Raw genomic sequence first — 13559 nt, 5'->3', positions numbered from 1 at the left:
GTCGACTGTGTGGACCCTGCCCAGCAAGCACTCCTGCTGCACAATCTCCATTCACCAAAGCGGGGCTTGTCGAGGGCTCACCCCACAGAGACAAAGGAAGATTGTGGAGCAGCAGCAGCAGCACTGGGCGGCTATTCTCCCCCAATTTCATGAAGCCTCTCATGCTCTCACCCAGCCACTCCCACCCCTAAAGAATTTGAATTGAGTTACAAATCGTGTATAACTGTACCATATTTTTTTTAAAGCCCCCCGCCTCCCTTAAATATAAAAGGTAGTTTAATTTCCCAGTTTGTCAATTGAAGATGCCATTTCTCCCAGACAGAATTTCTCTTCCACTTGTTTTGGCGATTATTTCTATTTCTTCACAAAGTGCAGCTATATATGCCCACACCAACCGGAAAAGGGAGGAAAGCAACTTTTCGCTTTGGATGCTTGGTCCTTCGTTCTTTATAAAACAGCTGAATTATATATTGGGGGGGGGGGCAGGAAAGAGAAACCAAAACCAACGTACACCTTTGTTTTTTTGTTTTAAGCAGACTTTTGCAGTTAAGATACAATTGGCTTGATTAAAAAAAAAACCATTAAAAAAACAAACAAGAAAAAGCTCGTCACAGAATTAAGCTTATGCGGTTTACATTATCAAACCCCTTTGCTCACAGGGGCTTTTTTTCTCATCAGAAATATAGCTAAATATGTACATCATATGTTATACTGGACCTTGTGATCATGAAAGTCATCAGATCATAACAATTAGGAGAATACACTTCACACTGGCAAGAGCTTTATTTTTCGGTTGTTTACGTACAATATGGTTTCAGAATGGGATATAACTTTTTTTTCTGTTTCTCAACATTTGTGATTTTCCTTACAAAAAACAAACATATATGTGCTATAGGAAACGGCCAGCATACCCGTCTATGCTCCCCAGTAGCAGATCACTCAGTAGCTGTTGCTATGTCTGAACTACTGGACAAATCTGAAAACAGGTCTCTCTCTCTCTCTCTTCCACCACTCTCCCTTATAGACCGTCACCTATTTTCCACCCTTCACCAGTTTCACAGCTAGGAAAGGTGCTGTGTGACATGCATGCCTACAGATGGCAAACTCCAGCTCTGGACACATTATTTAAAACATCTAGTAGGGAATTAGCTACCCTAACATTTCTTCATATCTTGGGCAAGGTCTGCTAATCAAACAGACAAAACAAAAGCATCATGGCAGATCCTCAATACAGTTTTCTTTCCCTTGCCCTGAATTAAGGGTTGCGTGTTAGATCCAGGGGCACAGACCACTAAAGCAAGGGCTACAGCTCCAGGGTTTTGTGTGTCAAAGGTTCAGCATCTGGCATCACCGTCTCAGAAAAGAAACACTCTTGCCCGAGACCTGGGAGACCACCTGCCATACCTCCAATCTCAGCAGACTGTACTGAGCAGGATACAAGGAGGGTCTGAATCAGTGTTAGGGCGGCTCACTATACCAAACTGTCTGTGCTGCAGCACAAACAGGGCAGCCCCCCCCCCATCCTCAAGGTGCAGCTGGGAAAGATGGCAGAGTTGTTGCCATCGGTCTCTGTAGGTAATACTGAGCTAGATTGACCAATCATCTGACTTGGTATAAGGCAGCTTCCTAGGTTCATATGAAACAAGAACTCTACACAAAAACCACCAGAGCGACTGGAGACTGAACAAGAGCAATGCATAAAGGTGGTGCCTCAATGAGGGACGTTTTTAGGTTCTGGGGGCTCCTAGTGCCAGGAGTTAGTAGGGCTTTTTGGTGTGAAGGGCATGTCTTTGTGCAGACGGGGGAACAGGGAAAGAAGGCACAGATAACAGGAGTGATAGAAACAGTGCGGCAGCCCTGCACTGACCGGGAGGTTGAGAGCGGATAGGGCACAGAGGTTGTGGAGTTAGATCTCAGATTGCCAACACGGTGCCTGCAGGCACAGATGTGCCCACAGAAGTCTCCCTTGGCACCCAGGGGGTCCCCTCCTGCCGCTGATGTCAGACAACGAAAGAAGCATTCTATTGCGGTCAATAGAATGGATTGCAATGTATGCTTGGCTGTGGTGTGTGTGTGTTGTGCCCATTTTCTGAATGTGCCCATGGGTTCCCAAAAAAGTTGGCAACCCCCAAGCTAGGCGGATGGAGCAAATCATGGAACTTGGTGGACTGGTGTGCTCTATCTAAAATGACACAATCCATGACTGGAGGAGATGCAGTTCAGACCTGCTGTTGGGAAGGAGCAAGAGAGAAGTGGGGAACCAGGGCAGCCTGGGATGCGAGTATACCTGTTATCACTTTCTACAACCAACTAGATGCTCAGAGAGGTATGATGGGGAAGAAATGCCGATTTTATGCATTTTAGCCCTCCGGCCAATGCAGGACTGTTCATTATGGAAAAACCTTTTAGCCATTTGTCCAGTGTATCTTGGTCTTCTTGTAGGATGCCACGCTTTTAAACAAAAGACCTTCACATTGACAAAAATGAATACAGAAATTATGTCAAAATAATCTGCACCTTGAGGCTGTTGGAACCTAGGTCAGCGCCAAATTTCTCCCTCTTTCACATACACAGCCCCTTCCTAGTAGATTTTTTAAAAGTGATGAAGAGAATCAAGAGTGGCCATTAAAGCAATAAGAAGAAGATTTTTTTAAAAAAAAAACTTTACCTGGGTGGACGTTTCTTTAAACAAAATAAAAAAATAAAATAAGATCCACAAGAACATGCAAGAGTTTTGAAGCTCTTTCTGGAACACAAGAGCAAAATAAATAATGATTTTTTTCCTGTATCTGATTTCTTTTCTTAAAAAGTAGATTTTTTTTTATAAAGTTGTCCATTTTTCCTCCCCTGAACACAAAGTCTGTGATAGAAATCCAGCATGGGCGGCTACCACTGAGCTTCCTCTTGCCTTGGGAGGCTGCTAATCTCTTTACAATATTCACAGTAATTAACAAAGAGAAAGGAAAGCTGGCTCCAGCTTCTTCGACTGCTTCAGCCACCTTTTCTTTCTGCTGGGACCAGAAGGTATCATTTCAGACAGGTGAGTTCCTCTTTCTCCATTTACCTGAGGGGGCAAAGTGCATAACAGGCACCATTAAGCATTTCTGCAGAAGACCCATCACTGCAAAGTTTTAGTCTAGCGCTAGGAGTCGAACCACACTGGAATGAGATCCCCTTTCGTTCCTCTTCCTTCCCTATATTCTCTCCTCTGGGCAGATTTTTTTCCCTCGCTGTTGTCTTATGGGCAAAGCCCAGTGTTTTCAAGTTCTCTGTTAGGATCTTCAGATTCTATCCCATGGCTGTGACCATGCTGGATGGATGTGGATGTCCAAATGAGATGCTGGAAGATGGGTGAATGGGGGTAGGCGTTGGCAGGATATGTCCAGAGTGGCTGAAAGGTGGCAAATGCCCCATCGGTGTCATGTGACTGGCAAGGGCAGCAGCACTGAATGGAGAAGATTTCTCCTGCATGCATTTGGAAAGTTCCTCAAAGCATTCAGAGCCTTTCTTGCTCTTCTTTGACTTGTTAGACATTTTCCTATTTCTGGTCTGAATTCCTTCCTTCTTCATAGTCAGAGGCCTGTTCACCTGCAAGAAATGAGAAAATCAGGCTCATGCAAGCAAAACGACCTTCTTGTGTACAAAAATAAAAATATTTAAACAGCCCCTGAGAGTTTCCCGGACAGAAATCATTTTCAGGCCAAAAAACAAAACGAAAAGCCTACATCTCCTCCTTCCTCCCCACAGATTTTGTTTATAAAATTTGATTTGTTTAATGAAACCACACTGGAAAACTTCAGACATGAAAAAGCAAGTTGGACCAAATACTGGCAGTTTCCACCCCTCCTTTCCTTAGCCTTAGCCCTTAACCTTCATTCATTTCCTAATTTAAAAAAGAAAGAAAAAAAGATTTCCTTTTAAAAAAAAAAAAAGAGGGAGGGGGAGGCAAACACACAGCACCAGATTCTAAAGCTGGAGTGTTTCAATTTTTAAAAAGAAGAAAGTTTGCACTATTTCTATGTTCAGATATATAAAATTTGGAACCGATCAGAGCATTCTACAATTTCTTTCATGCAGTGCCAAACTTATATAAAGATACCCCGATTGAATTAAACTTTACATGAATCCATTTGAAATGTCCTCTGAATTTCTGGGAAAGGCAGAGAACCATGCAGTGTTTGGGTTATAACCAAAAGTTCTAACCCTATTTTGCTTAAATCACCCGTGTGCTTTAGAAGCCAAGCTAATACATTGTAATGTCACTGAATTCCACATCACTATGCCAACAAAGAATGGCGGTGACTTCCCAGGGGAACCCTAAAAAGCTTTTCTCTTTAAATAAAAAAATAAAAGGACTCCCTGCAGTGAATACACAGGGGCTGGTGGACGCCATGCAGTTGCGGCATCAATCGCAGCTAAGCAAGCAAAAGGGCGACACATGGCAGGCAAATACTCACATTGTGCAATTTATAGTACAGTCCACAGGCATTGCACACTGGGTCCCCATTCGCATTACGTCGCCATAAGGTGGTGGTGGTTGTTTGGCAGTTGGCACAACAAGTTCCTGCTCTCCTAGCTGCTGACTAATTAAAGGGGGGGAGAATATGTTGAACAATCTGTTCTTTCAATGGTTCACGTGCAATATAATTTAATTTTTAAGAAGCAAGCTTTTTAATGAAATAAATGACACACACACACACAGCAGGGGGGAAAAACCCTTTCTATGTTCCACCCCCACTCCCATTTGTTCTGGGATTTTAATGATCCATTTTGAAAATGTAAACCTGGACCTAATGCTAATGTGTGGATGGGTGGTACATTACTCTATCAAATGTATTTGGTAGCTAACCTGGGATGTTATGCCTGAAGGTGTTCGGTCCCATAGCTCAAAAATTGTGGGGGGTGTATGTGCATTAGTGCACCAGTCTAGTAGTTCCTTGCCCACCTGCTTGGCCTCTCATTCTTCTGCGCCGGAGAACTAAATGGAAAATTCCAACTGTGCAAGAGCTTAATGTGTGCATCAAAAATGCACCTGGAGCTCTGGGCTGTATGAACAGTGTGGAAAAACTGCATGTGAATTGTCATGTTATCCATGTATATACAGTCGTATCTCAGAAGTCAAACAGAATCTGTTCCGGAAGTCGGTTTGATTTCCAAAACGTTCAAAAACCAAAGCACGGCTTTTGATCGGCTTCAGGAAGCTCCTGCAGCCAATCGGAATCAGCGGAAGCCCCGTCAGACATTCCACTTCTAAAAGAACATTCGAAAACCAGAACACTCACTTCCGGGTTTCGATCGCTCGGGAGCCGAGATACAACTGTAAAGCAAGAGAGGAGCAGGAGAACGGACTGAACATCACCCAAACCCGTAACTTGCTGTGTTCCACTACTTTAAGCAACTTTCTTCTAGGCTGTTTCACTTCCGTCACCTGAGCCAGAACTGGGAGAAAGTGTCTTAAAACAGAAGAGCACAGAAAGAGAAGGTGGGGAGCGGGGGAGAGAAGGTTTGCACCCTTCCATGTGAAGCCTTTGCGCACACATTCTTGCACGAGGTGCTTTTTTCTAGAAAAATAGGTGCCAGTACTCAACGTGAAGTTGTTACAGTAAGCGTCACAGTTTTTAACAACAAAAAGAGATGCCAGTACTAAGCACCCCCTGAAAAAAAAGCACTGATTGCCCAGATGCTTTACTCACGGTGTCTAATTTGACTCAACCTCCCATGCTAGTTCTATTCAGTAGACCCATTAAAGCTAACATATATAACTAACTTTGGTTCATTAACTTTATCTACTCTGAGAATAACTTATTTGGCTATAGCCCATTACCCATATACAGAACTTTGTGGAACAGTAAAAAAAAATTAAAAATTCCCTGTTCTCATTATCTCAAACTCCTTGCTTTTAAAAGAATATTTATTGCCATTTTGTATGACACATTGTATAGCACCACCAATGTTTCCCTCAAACTAATGCACCCATCCCTCATGAAGTATGAGGTATATTCAGCAGTTATCCATATTTCTGATCATCCAGGTCACTTGAATAAAATGAGTTTGTACCGTTCTCTTGTCTGTGTATTAAATGCAGCAGGAGTGCATTTAGTTCTAACCACGACAAAAACTATGCATTTGATTCTAATTTGTAACCTGATGGTTTAGTGTATTTAGGCAGCTAGTCAATTCAAACTCAATGCTTTGCTTAACCCTCGGACCCTAAAAAAACTGGGCTGATTAATCTGCCTGTGACATGGCAGCAACATGAAGATGTGCAATACTGCACTGGCACCCAATATATATGACCACATCTATACACTTCTGAAGATGTTTGAATTTGCACTGGAATATTAAATTTAAACTAGTCCTTCTGACTTGCTAAGCATTTAGTATAACTTCAGCCTTGCTACAGAGTCTGCTAAATTGGAAGCTATGAGCTCTAGGGCCACCAGACTGAACTGAAAAGCTCCTGTGGATTGTGTTTAGTGTTTACTGTTGTTTTATAATGTTGCTTGGGCCCCCAAGGAGTGGGGAGGGAGGGAGGGAGCTCCTCAACATGAAAGCAACCTAAGTAAGATTTACATTCAGGGGGGAAAACTCTTTCCCCCCTAGATTGGCACTTGGCTGAGTGACCCATAACCCTGAAAACAATGGGGTCATTTCAGAAAATTTTAGGAGGGGAGGAAATGCACCCTCTCTTTTAGGAAAGAATCCTTCATACAAAGGGTTCAAAGGTATTCTGCTCCAGGAAATATGTTCAGTACACTATGTTTGGCACAGCCTAATGAGTGTGTCAGGGAAATATATACAAATATGTAAAAAGCATGGATGAGCTGATCCTCAAAAGCTCCATGAACATTATTGCACCATCCAAGCAAATGAAATGTGTACAACGACAGCGCCTTATGGCTCAACCTGTGACACTCATCCAATTTCTACAAGCCCAGTTTCTGAAGCTGACACAAAACGTGCAATAAGCGAGATGGCACCCCACTATGGCAGAATATAGCACAGACTTCTACTCTGGATCCAGTTTAGATAAAAAAAATGTGCCTATCTACATAGGGTGCTGCCACTGCTCTTATTCCACCTGATTTCAGCTGCAATCCTGGGAATGTCTTATGTATGAGGACAAACGATCAAACCATCTTGACTGTGCACAACGGTCACCGATTCTCCCAAGCCTTTCAGTGTACAGTGGTACCTCGGTTTAAGAACAGCCCTGTTTACAAACTATTCGGTATATGAACTCTGCAAACATGGATGTAGTGTTCCAGTTAGCAAACTTTACCTCGTTCTACGAATGGAAGCCGAACAGTGAAAGGGCACTGGCGGTGGGAGGCCTCATTAGGGAAAGCGCACCTCGGTTTAAGAACGGCTTCGATTTAAGGACGAACTTCTGGAACGGATTAAGTTTGTAAACCAAGGTACCACTGTATACTAAAAAGCTCATGACTGTGCTTACCAATTTTCACAATTTCATCATGAGTCTCACAACTAAGCATGTTTATCTTTAATAGCCAGCTCTCAGGAGTAGAGAAATGAGAGAGAAAGAGAAAAAGAGAGAAGCATACATTTATTTTTACAACTGCTGCTATTGCTACGTTTGGCACCAAGAACGTGTTAGGAGCTGCAGAAAAAAATATATCTGAATCATAAAGTTACAAAATGAATGGAAGGAAAGCACGTTCAGAAACAAAGCAATATTATAAAAGGACTATTGAAAAAATCATTATAACTGGAGTTGACCATACCATGAGACAAAATTAAGAGGCTAATTCAGGTGGTAGAAATTGGTTGCCCTGAAGTGCAGCAGAGGCACATCTGCTCCCTGGATCATAATCTCATAATCCTCCAAGAAGTTCTATTCTACAAGACCAACTGAAATGAATGGGAACTATGTGAAAAAGCGTGGTAGTGGAATCGGGGAACGCGTGCCATTGGAGTTTTTTGTGTAAAGCATGAAAATGTAATGTGCCACTGCAATTACACTATTCTGTTCACCAAAGTTGTTTTCAGAAGCTCCTTATAAGACAGAGCCTTCTGTTACATCAGGCTGTTTTTCAGTTAGCCCAGTAGTGTCCATTTCGACTGGTAATAGCTCCCCAGGGTCAAAGCAAGTCTTCCACATCCTATACCACCTAATCCAAATAATGTACTAAACCAGGGTTTCCTAAAGTTGAGTCTCCAGCTGTTGTTGGACTACAACTCCCATCATCCATGGCAAGCAGGACCAGTGCCCAGGGATGATGGGAACTGTAGTCCAAAAAACATCTGGAGCCCCAGGTTTGGGAAATCCTGTAATAAACTAACCTGTTACTTGCCAGAAAGTGAATTACTACCATTGCTTCTGCAGGAAAAGCACATACATACTTTGCCACTGGGCTAAGGCCCCCCTCCCAACTTATTGCAAGTCTACTGAGTCCCATTCAAAGAACTAGGAGTGCAAAAGAAGGCCAAGTAACTGCCCCTGGTTCTCAGAGTGATGAAGTCTGGTGAGTAGAAGCTTCTCACAGCTGTGATCAGTTCAAGTGGGACCAGAGCTGGGGAAAGGGGACGCCTGGGGCATAGCTTAGGTGTTGCCGTCCCCCACTGAGGCCCCAGCACTGTAAGGGACTTCTGGATGATAAGATGGGGTGAGGGAATAGTGGCAAAGGCTCTCAAACTGAGTCCTGCGCTTTCTAGTGTTCCTACTCTGCCTATTGGCTCATGTGTGTTATGAAGGGCTTAACTCAAAAGCCCATCACAGCACTAATCTGCTATTGGCCTGCGAGCACTGAGACCCCCCTTCCCAAAAAAAACCACAACAACAACACCCTTAAATAGAGCTAGATGTTCAGGCTGAATGATTGAAGCTAGCCTTCCCCACCCCATCATGCTTTCATTGCAGCCGAGCAATGTTTAGATCCCTATCACTGGATCAAGATTATTTCTTATCTCTTATACGGCTACAGCTTTCTGGCACAGTTTATAAACATTTTCATCTTTTATCCAGACTTCCAAATTTTGCAATGCTTTTTGGAGGTCTCAGTGGGTAAAAAAAAGGTGGTGCAGTATTTTAAAATTAATATCATTGTTAGGGGACAACAGTGGTGATTTTTCAACACCGATTGTTTATAATATTGGAAAGTTCTTAGAATTTGGATTGTCCTGGCTCACTCCTTGATCTAACAAATAAAAAATATATAGTAACACAAACTCCAGAAACTTGCAGTGAGTTAAGGACTTGCAGTCTCCCACCAAACATTGGAAAGCAGAGAGCTATGTTTGCATATTTGAGATAGTTTATTGATACTAGACTCTGCCGCTTAACTCTATGGCCTGTCCCATTTAGTCTGGCATGGAGTTTAGCCTGCGAGAGACGATAATGTTACACTGTTGTCTTAACATTTTTCTAGACGTGTCACTCACTTCAGAAGGAAAGCAAGCCTATTAAGAAGCTCGCCCTGTTGAAATTCTGACTCACAGCCGACCCCCACTGTAGCCCATCCTAGCTTTAGATTACTAGAGCGGCTCCTTCAGTCTCCTCCTAGTTCTTGCTGAGGCAAAAAACGCCCCCCCCCCAAATGATGAGGGAGAGTTTTAGGACCTCCACCCAACCCCACAAACCACATTGCTCCAAAAAAGAAAAATATTTATTATTCTTAGCATATTTTTTTTACAAGCATTTGTAGAGTGGAGCATATTCGCAATTTCAAAACAGACAGCCTGACTGGCATGGCTTGTCTATAGAAACTCTTTAAAGCTTTTAGAGTCAGGAAACAGATACACAAAGTTTCCTTATCTTCAGAGTACAGATATCCGGATAGGAAACTACTACCAGGAGCCTAGAATTTATTTTTTTTAATCACTCAAATGAAAATACACAGTATAGGTGACTCCATGGAAAAATAATCAGTTCTTTTAAAAAGGCAATTAGAGAATTGCCCAAAGAGAGAGAGAGAGAGAGAAAAGAGAGAGCTAATGTTAGCTTTACCATGGAATCTCTGAGTACAAAAATTACTTTATCAAAATAATTACTGAGCAGATAGCAACAACTTTGACGCATCTGATTTCCCAATCTCTCTTTTTTTCCCCCTTTACACTTTATGCTTTGGGTCTCTTTTTGGACTTTTGGGCTGGAAGGGCATACATGACTAACACATTCAGTTCCAGCCTACTTCTGAACTGTCCAAGAGGTCAAATGAATTAAAGCTGTCCTTTCTGGATAAAAGGGACAGAATGCAGCCACAGGAACAAACAGGCAGGCACAATTGGTTACACACCTTTCAACAGCCAGCGCTTTAGAGAAAATACAGACAGAACAGGAGAAGGTGAGCTGGTGGTTTCACACTGGCTAGTGTCTTTGAGCTACAAATCTCACCTCTGCAGCGAACTCAACTCTGTAGCCTTAGGCAACCCACCCTCTTTCGGCCTCAGTCCTTACCCCTGCACAATGGAAATAATAGCACTAACCTACCTTACAGGATCGATTTAAGAGCTACAATAAAACAATGGATTGGGGGGGGGAGGGAGAGAAGCCGCTCAAATACTAAATGTGTGATGTATATCCACAAACAAAATTGCTATTGTTCTGTAACTTGGCATGCAAAGTTCTGCGGGCAGGACCCCCTGCAAAAAAGAAAGTATGTCTCTAAATGACACCGTGACCGCTGAGTGACATGGGTCTCATGTGCAGTGCAATATCTAGATCCCATACAGGCTCTGAAGCACACAGAGATGGGTCAAGTTGCCCTCTCATCACCATACACGCATGTGTGTGTGTGTGTGGTCCCATTAAATCATTTTAGCCTCAAAGCTGGTAGAGAGAAATAGACACCTACCAGTCTCCGTTTAGGTTTAATGAGAGGTCGGTTTTGACCGTTCATTTTGTGGTAGAGCCCACAGGCGTTACACAGGTAATGCCCAGTACCGTCTCTTCTCCAGAGAGGGGTGGCAGTAGCTCCACAGTTGACACACTCTCTGCCTTCTAAATGGAAACACGAAGAAACCGGATTTCTTTCTTTAAAAACAAATTCACAAAAGCTTTTTGCATTGTCCTTTTAGGCAGATTCCAGAAATCAAAACAGCACATTATTCAAAACAGAGGGGAGGAAAACAAGAGAAAAGACATGAATGGCAACATCTACAGTGCATGCAATAAAGGTCTAAATCCAGGAGAGTTGCACAAATTTCAAGCATCAATTTCGTACACAGCGATCAGAAAGCAATTATATTTAGCAGAACTTGCATTGGTATCAATCACAATGTGGCAGAAAATGTCCTGCTTTGCTTCTCCCGTCTAATGCAGCTCTATGGCCACAGCATATTTGGGACTGTTCTTTCCTCCCCTCACTCCCCCCCCTCCAAAAAAACTCCCAAGAAAAGCAAAGTAGGAACATCAACAATTGTATGGATTGCATTGCCGAGTTAGCATAGTTATCTAAACAGAATGGCAACTCTCCCACCACCAGCAGATCTAAACTGTTTTTACTGTGAATACTACTCTCTCTGGAAATAAGCAGAGTTTGAAAGTGGACAAAGATCTGAAATAGTTCAATAAGGGTTTTCAATATATAGGAGGGAAAACAGCTTGAAATGTATTCTTTGAATGAGTATACATTTAACTTTTTGAGCTTGCGGTTTACAATTTCATAAGGAAGTTCTGATTGATTGAGTATGCTCTTTGTTGCTGGCTTGTTCATATCATACATAAATATTCACTGGCTATATGTTTAAGGATTGACCTAACTTGAAAGATTCTGATATGTGCATGCTTGTTCCTCTAAAAAAAAAGGAGGGGGAGGATATTTACTAAAAGTTCATTTGTCTGTGAAAAAGTCTGGTTAATAGAGGAAATTCTTTTAGCACAGTTTATGCAAATCATACAGTATTTAATGCAGAGGAAATACACTTTGGCCAGTAACTCGAGCAGGCTGAGTTCTGCTGCATCTATGTCTCCTTTAATCTATGGAGTGGGTGGTTTTTAAACAGTACAGGCTGGAGTGAAAAATGAGGGAACTCTGTGAAGCTGAGTTCCTTGCTTTTGTCCCTCCTTGGGCAGGAAGCTGCAGGAGTCGCCTTGTCGTGAGTCTTGGTTTTTCTACAAAAACATTAAATGGTCACGAACTCTCCCCACTTCCATCTACAGGATAGGGTCTCCATTACAACACTTAGGAAAACTCACATCTAATAAAAAGCCTTGTGCTGAGAGAGGAGGGGAGGAGGGGCTGAGACCTAATTTTCCAAGGTGACTGTTTTATCTAGTTTGGAGCACTTTAGAAAAGTAACAGTGGTGTGGGATATTTTAAAAATTGCATTCTGTTTCTATGTACTGGAGACAGTAATCTATCTCAGGTCCTGGGGAAAATGTGAATTCTCTCGCTCTTGAAAGGGAGCAATTTGAAGTGGAGATCCTGAAGCAGTAAAAACATGTGATATTTGGGTTGCAATGCTCATAAAAGAGATCATGTTTCTGAATTACTAGCCATTTGAAAAGAGATGTGTGTATAGACATATATATCCTGTTTTATTTTTTATTTTTGGCCACATTAAACTCCATATGTATTTACTATGGCCTGGTAAGGTTTGAAAGCAAAAAATATAAATGAAGCAATATGAATATAAATTATTAGCTTTTGTATCCATGAGAATATTATTCATTAAACAGTATGCTTTTAAAGAAAGAGAGGTTAAGAGAGTCTCTTTGGCTTAAAGATTTTATATGTGATGACAGATGGGATTTTTTTTAAAGTTGCTTGTTTTAACAAACAGGGATGAGCTGGAGTTAACATGATAAGTGGCACTTATTTCCCTCCCCCAGTTTTATTGAATTCATTTAAATTAGTATTTACAAGGTACCTTAGTAGCCAGCATTGGTATGTAAACTATATTTGAACTTTTGCTCCTTGTATGATCTGAAGGAAATCAGGCCCTCTGGAAGTTTTAAGAAAATGGCCTTGTAAATTTCAAGCCTGAACAGCTAGTTCTTTGCAAAATGTACTGCTTAATAAAGATGAACTTTTATCACAAGTTAACAAAAGCAACTTAGTGGAGATCCCGCAAAAAGAGGCAAGGGAATACAGGATCTTGCCAGACATTTCCAGTGAATACAGCTGGCCTAGGCCTTTATATTGCTGCGTTAAGAGATTTTCCAATATAAACCCTTATTTGCATAATTCAGATCTGCCAGTTTTGTGGGGGTTTTTTAACGGATTACTGCATCCCTTGGGCCCAGCGGTGACCGAACGCTGCAGAGACCAGCGGCAGGAACTTGAAGGGAGAGACAGCTTGCCTACAACCAATTAGCAATAACAAACTAAACTTTTGAAAGCTAGAGATGCCCCTGCTGTTCCAAGCTGCTCCCCCATCCTCATAAAATGTATGAGTAAATTCAATTTGGTTACACTTTCTCACTAAAACTGAGCAAGGGGGATTCATTCAGGTCGAAGCAGGGCATTTTAAAACATGTCCTATGAAACACAGAATCACTTAATCCAGATTATTTACCTACACCTTAACCCGTTTGGCCACTCTTTTTGCACAAGATCAAGGTGCTTAAAGAGTTTTAAAATAAAAAACAATTGTTC

The 13559-nt window shown here is 41.9% G+C and overlaps 1 protein-coding gene across 7 annotated transcripts in view; it reads right to left on the bottom strand.

The window, feature by feature from the left end:
* Nucleotides 1-2655: 2655 nt before the first annotated feature.
* The window catches only part of GATA2 (GATA binding protein 2), a 31699-nt gene continuing 20795 nt past the window's right edge, over nucleotides 2656-13559 (bottom strand). For 5 of the 7 annotated variants that reach the window (XM_053377966.1, XM_053377965.1, XM_053377967.1 and 2 more), the window contains exons 4-6: nucleotides 10815-10993; nucleotides 4458-4583; nucleotides 2656-3588 (exon numbers count right to left, since the gene is read on the bottom strand). In XM_053377966.1, coding sequence (XP_053233941.1) covers nucleotides 3289-3588; nucleotides 4458-4583; nucleotides 10815-10993 — 605 coding nt within the window. In that variant the 3' untranslated portion in view covers nucleotides 2656-3288. The remainder of the gene's footprint in view (nucleotides 3589-4457; nucleotides 4584-10814; nucleotides 10994-13559) is intronic. The other 2 variants (XM_053377968.1, XM_053377969.1) reach the window with 2 other exon arrangements.

Source organism: Podarcis raffonei, chromosome 2, assembly GCF_027172205.1.
Source record: "Podarcis raffonei isolate rPodRaf1 chromosome 2, rPodRaf1.pri, whole genome shotgun sequence".
Lineage (NCBI taxonomy): Eukaryota > Metazoa > Chordata > Lepidosauria > Squamata > Lacertidae > Podarcis > Podarcis raffonei.
Note: the sequence above shows the minus strand (reverse complement) of the source record. Positions and strands in the feature narration are given on the sequence as shown.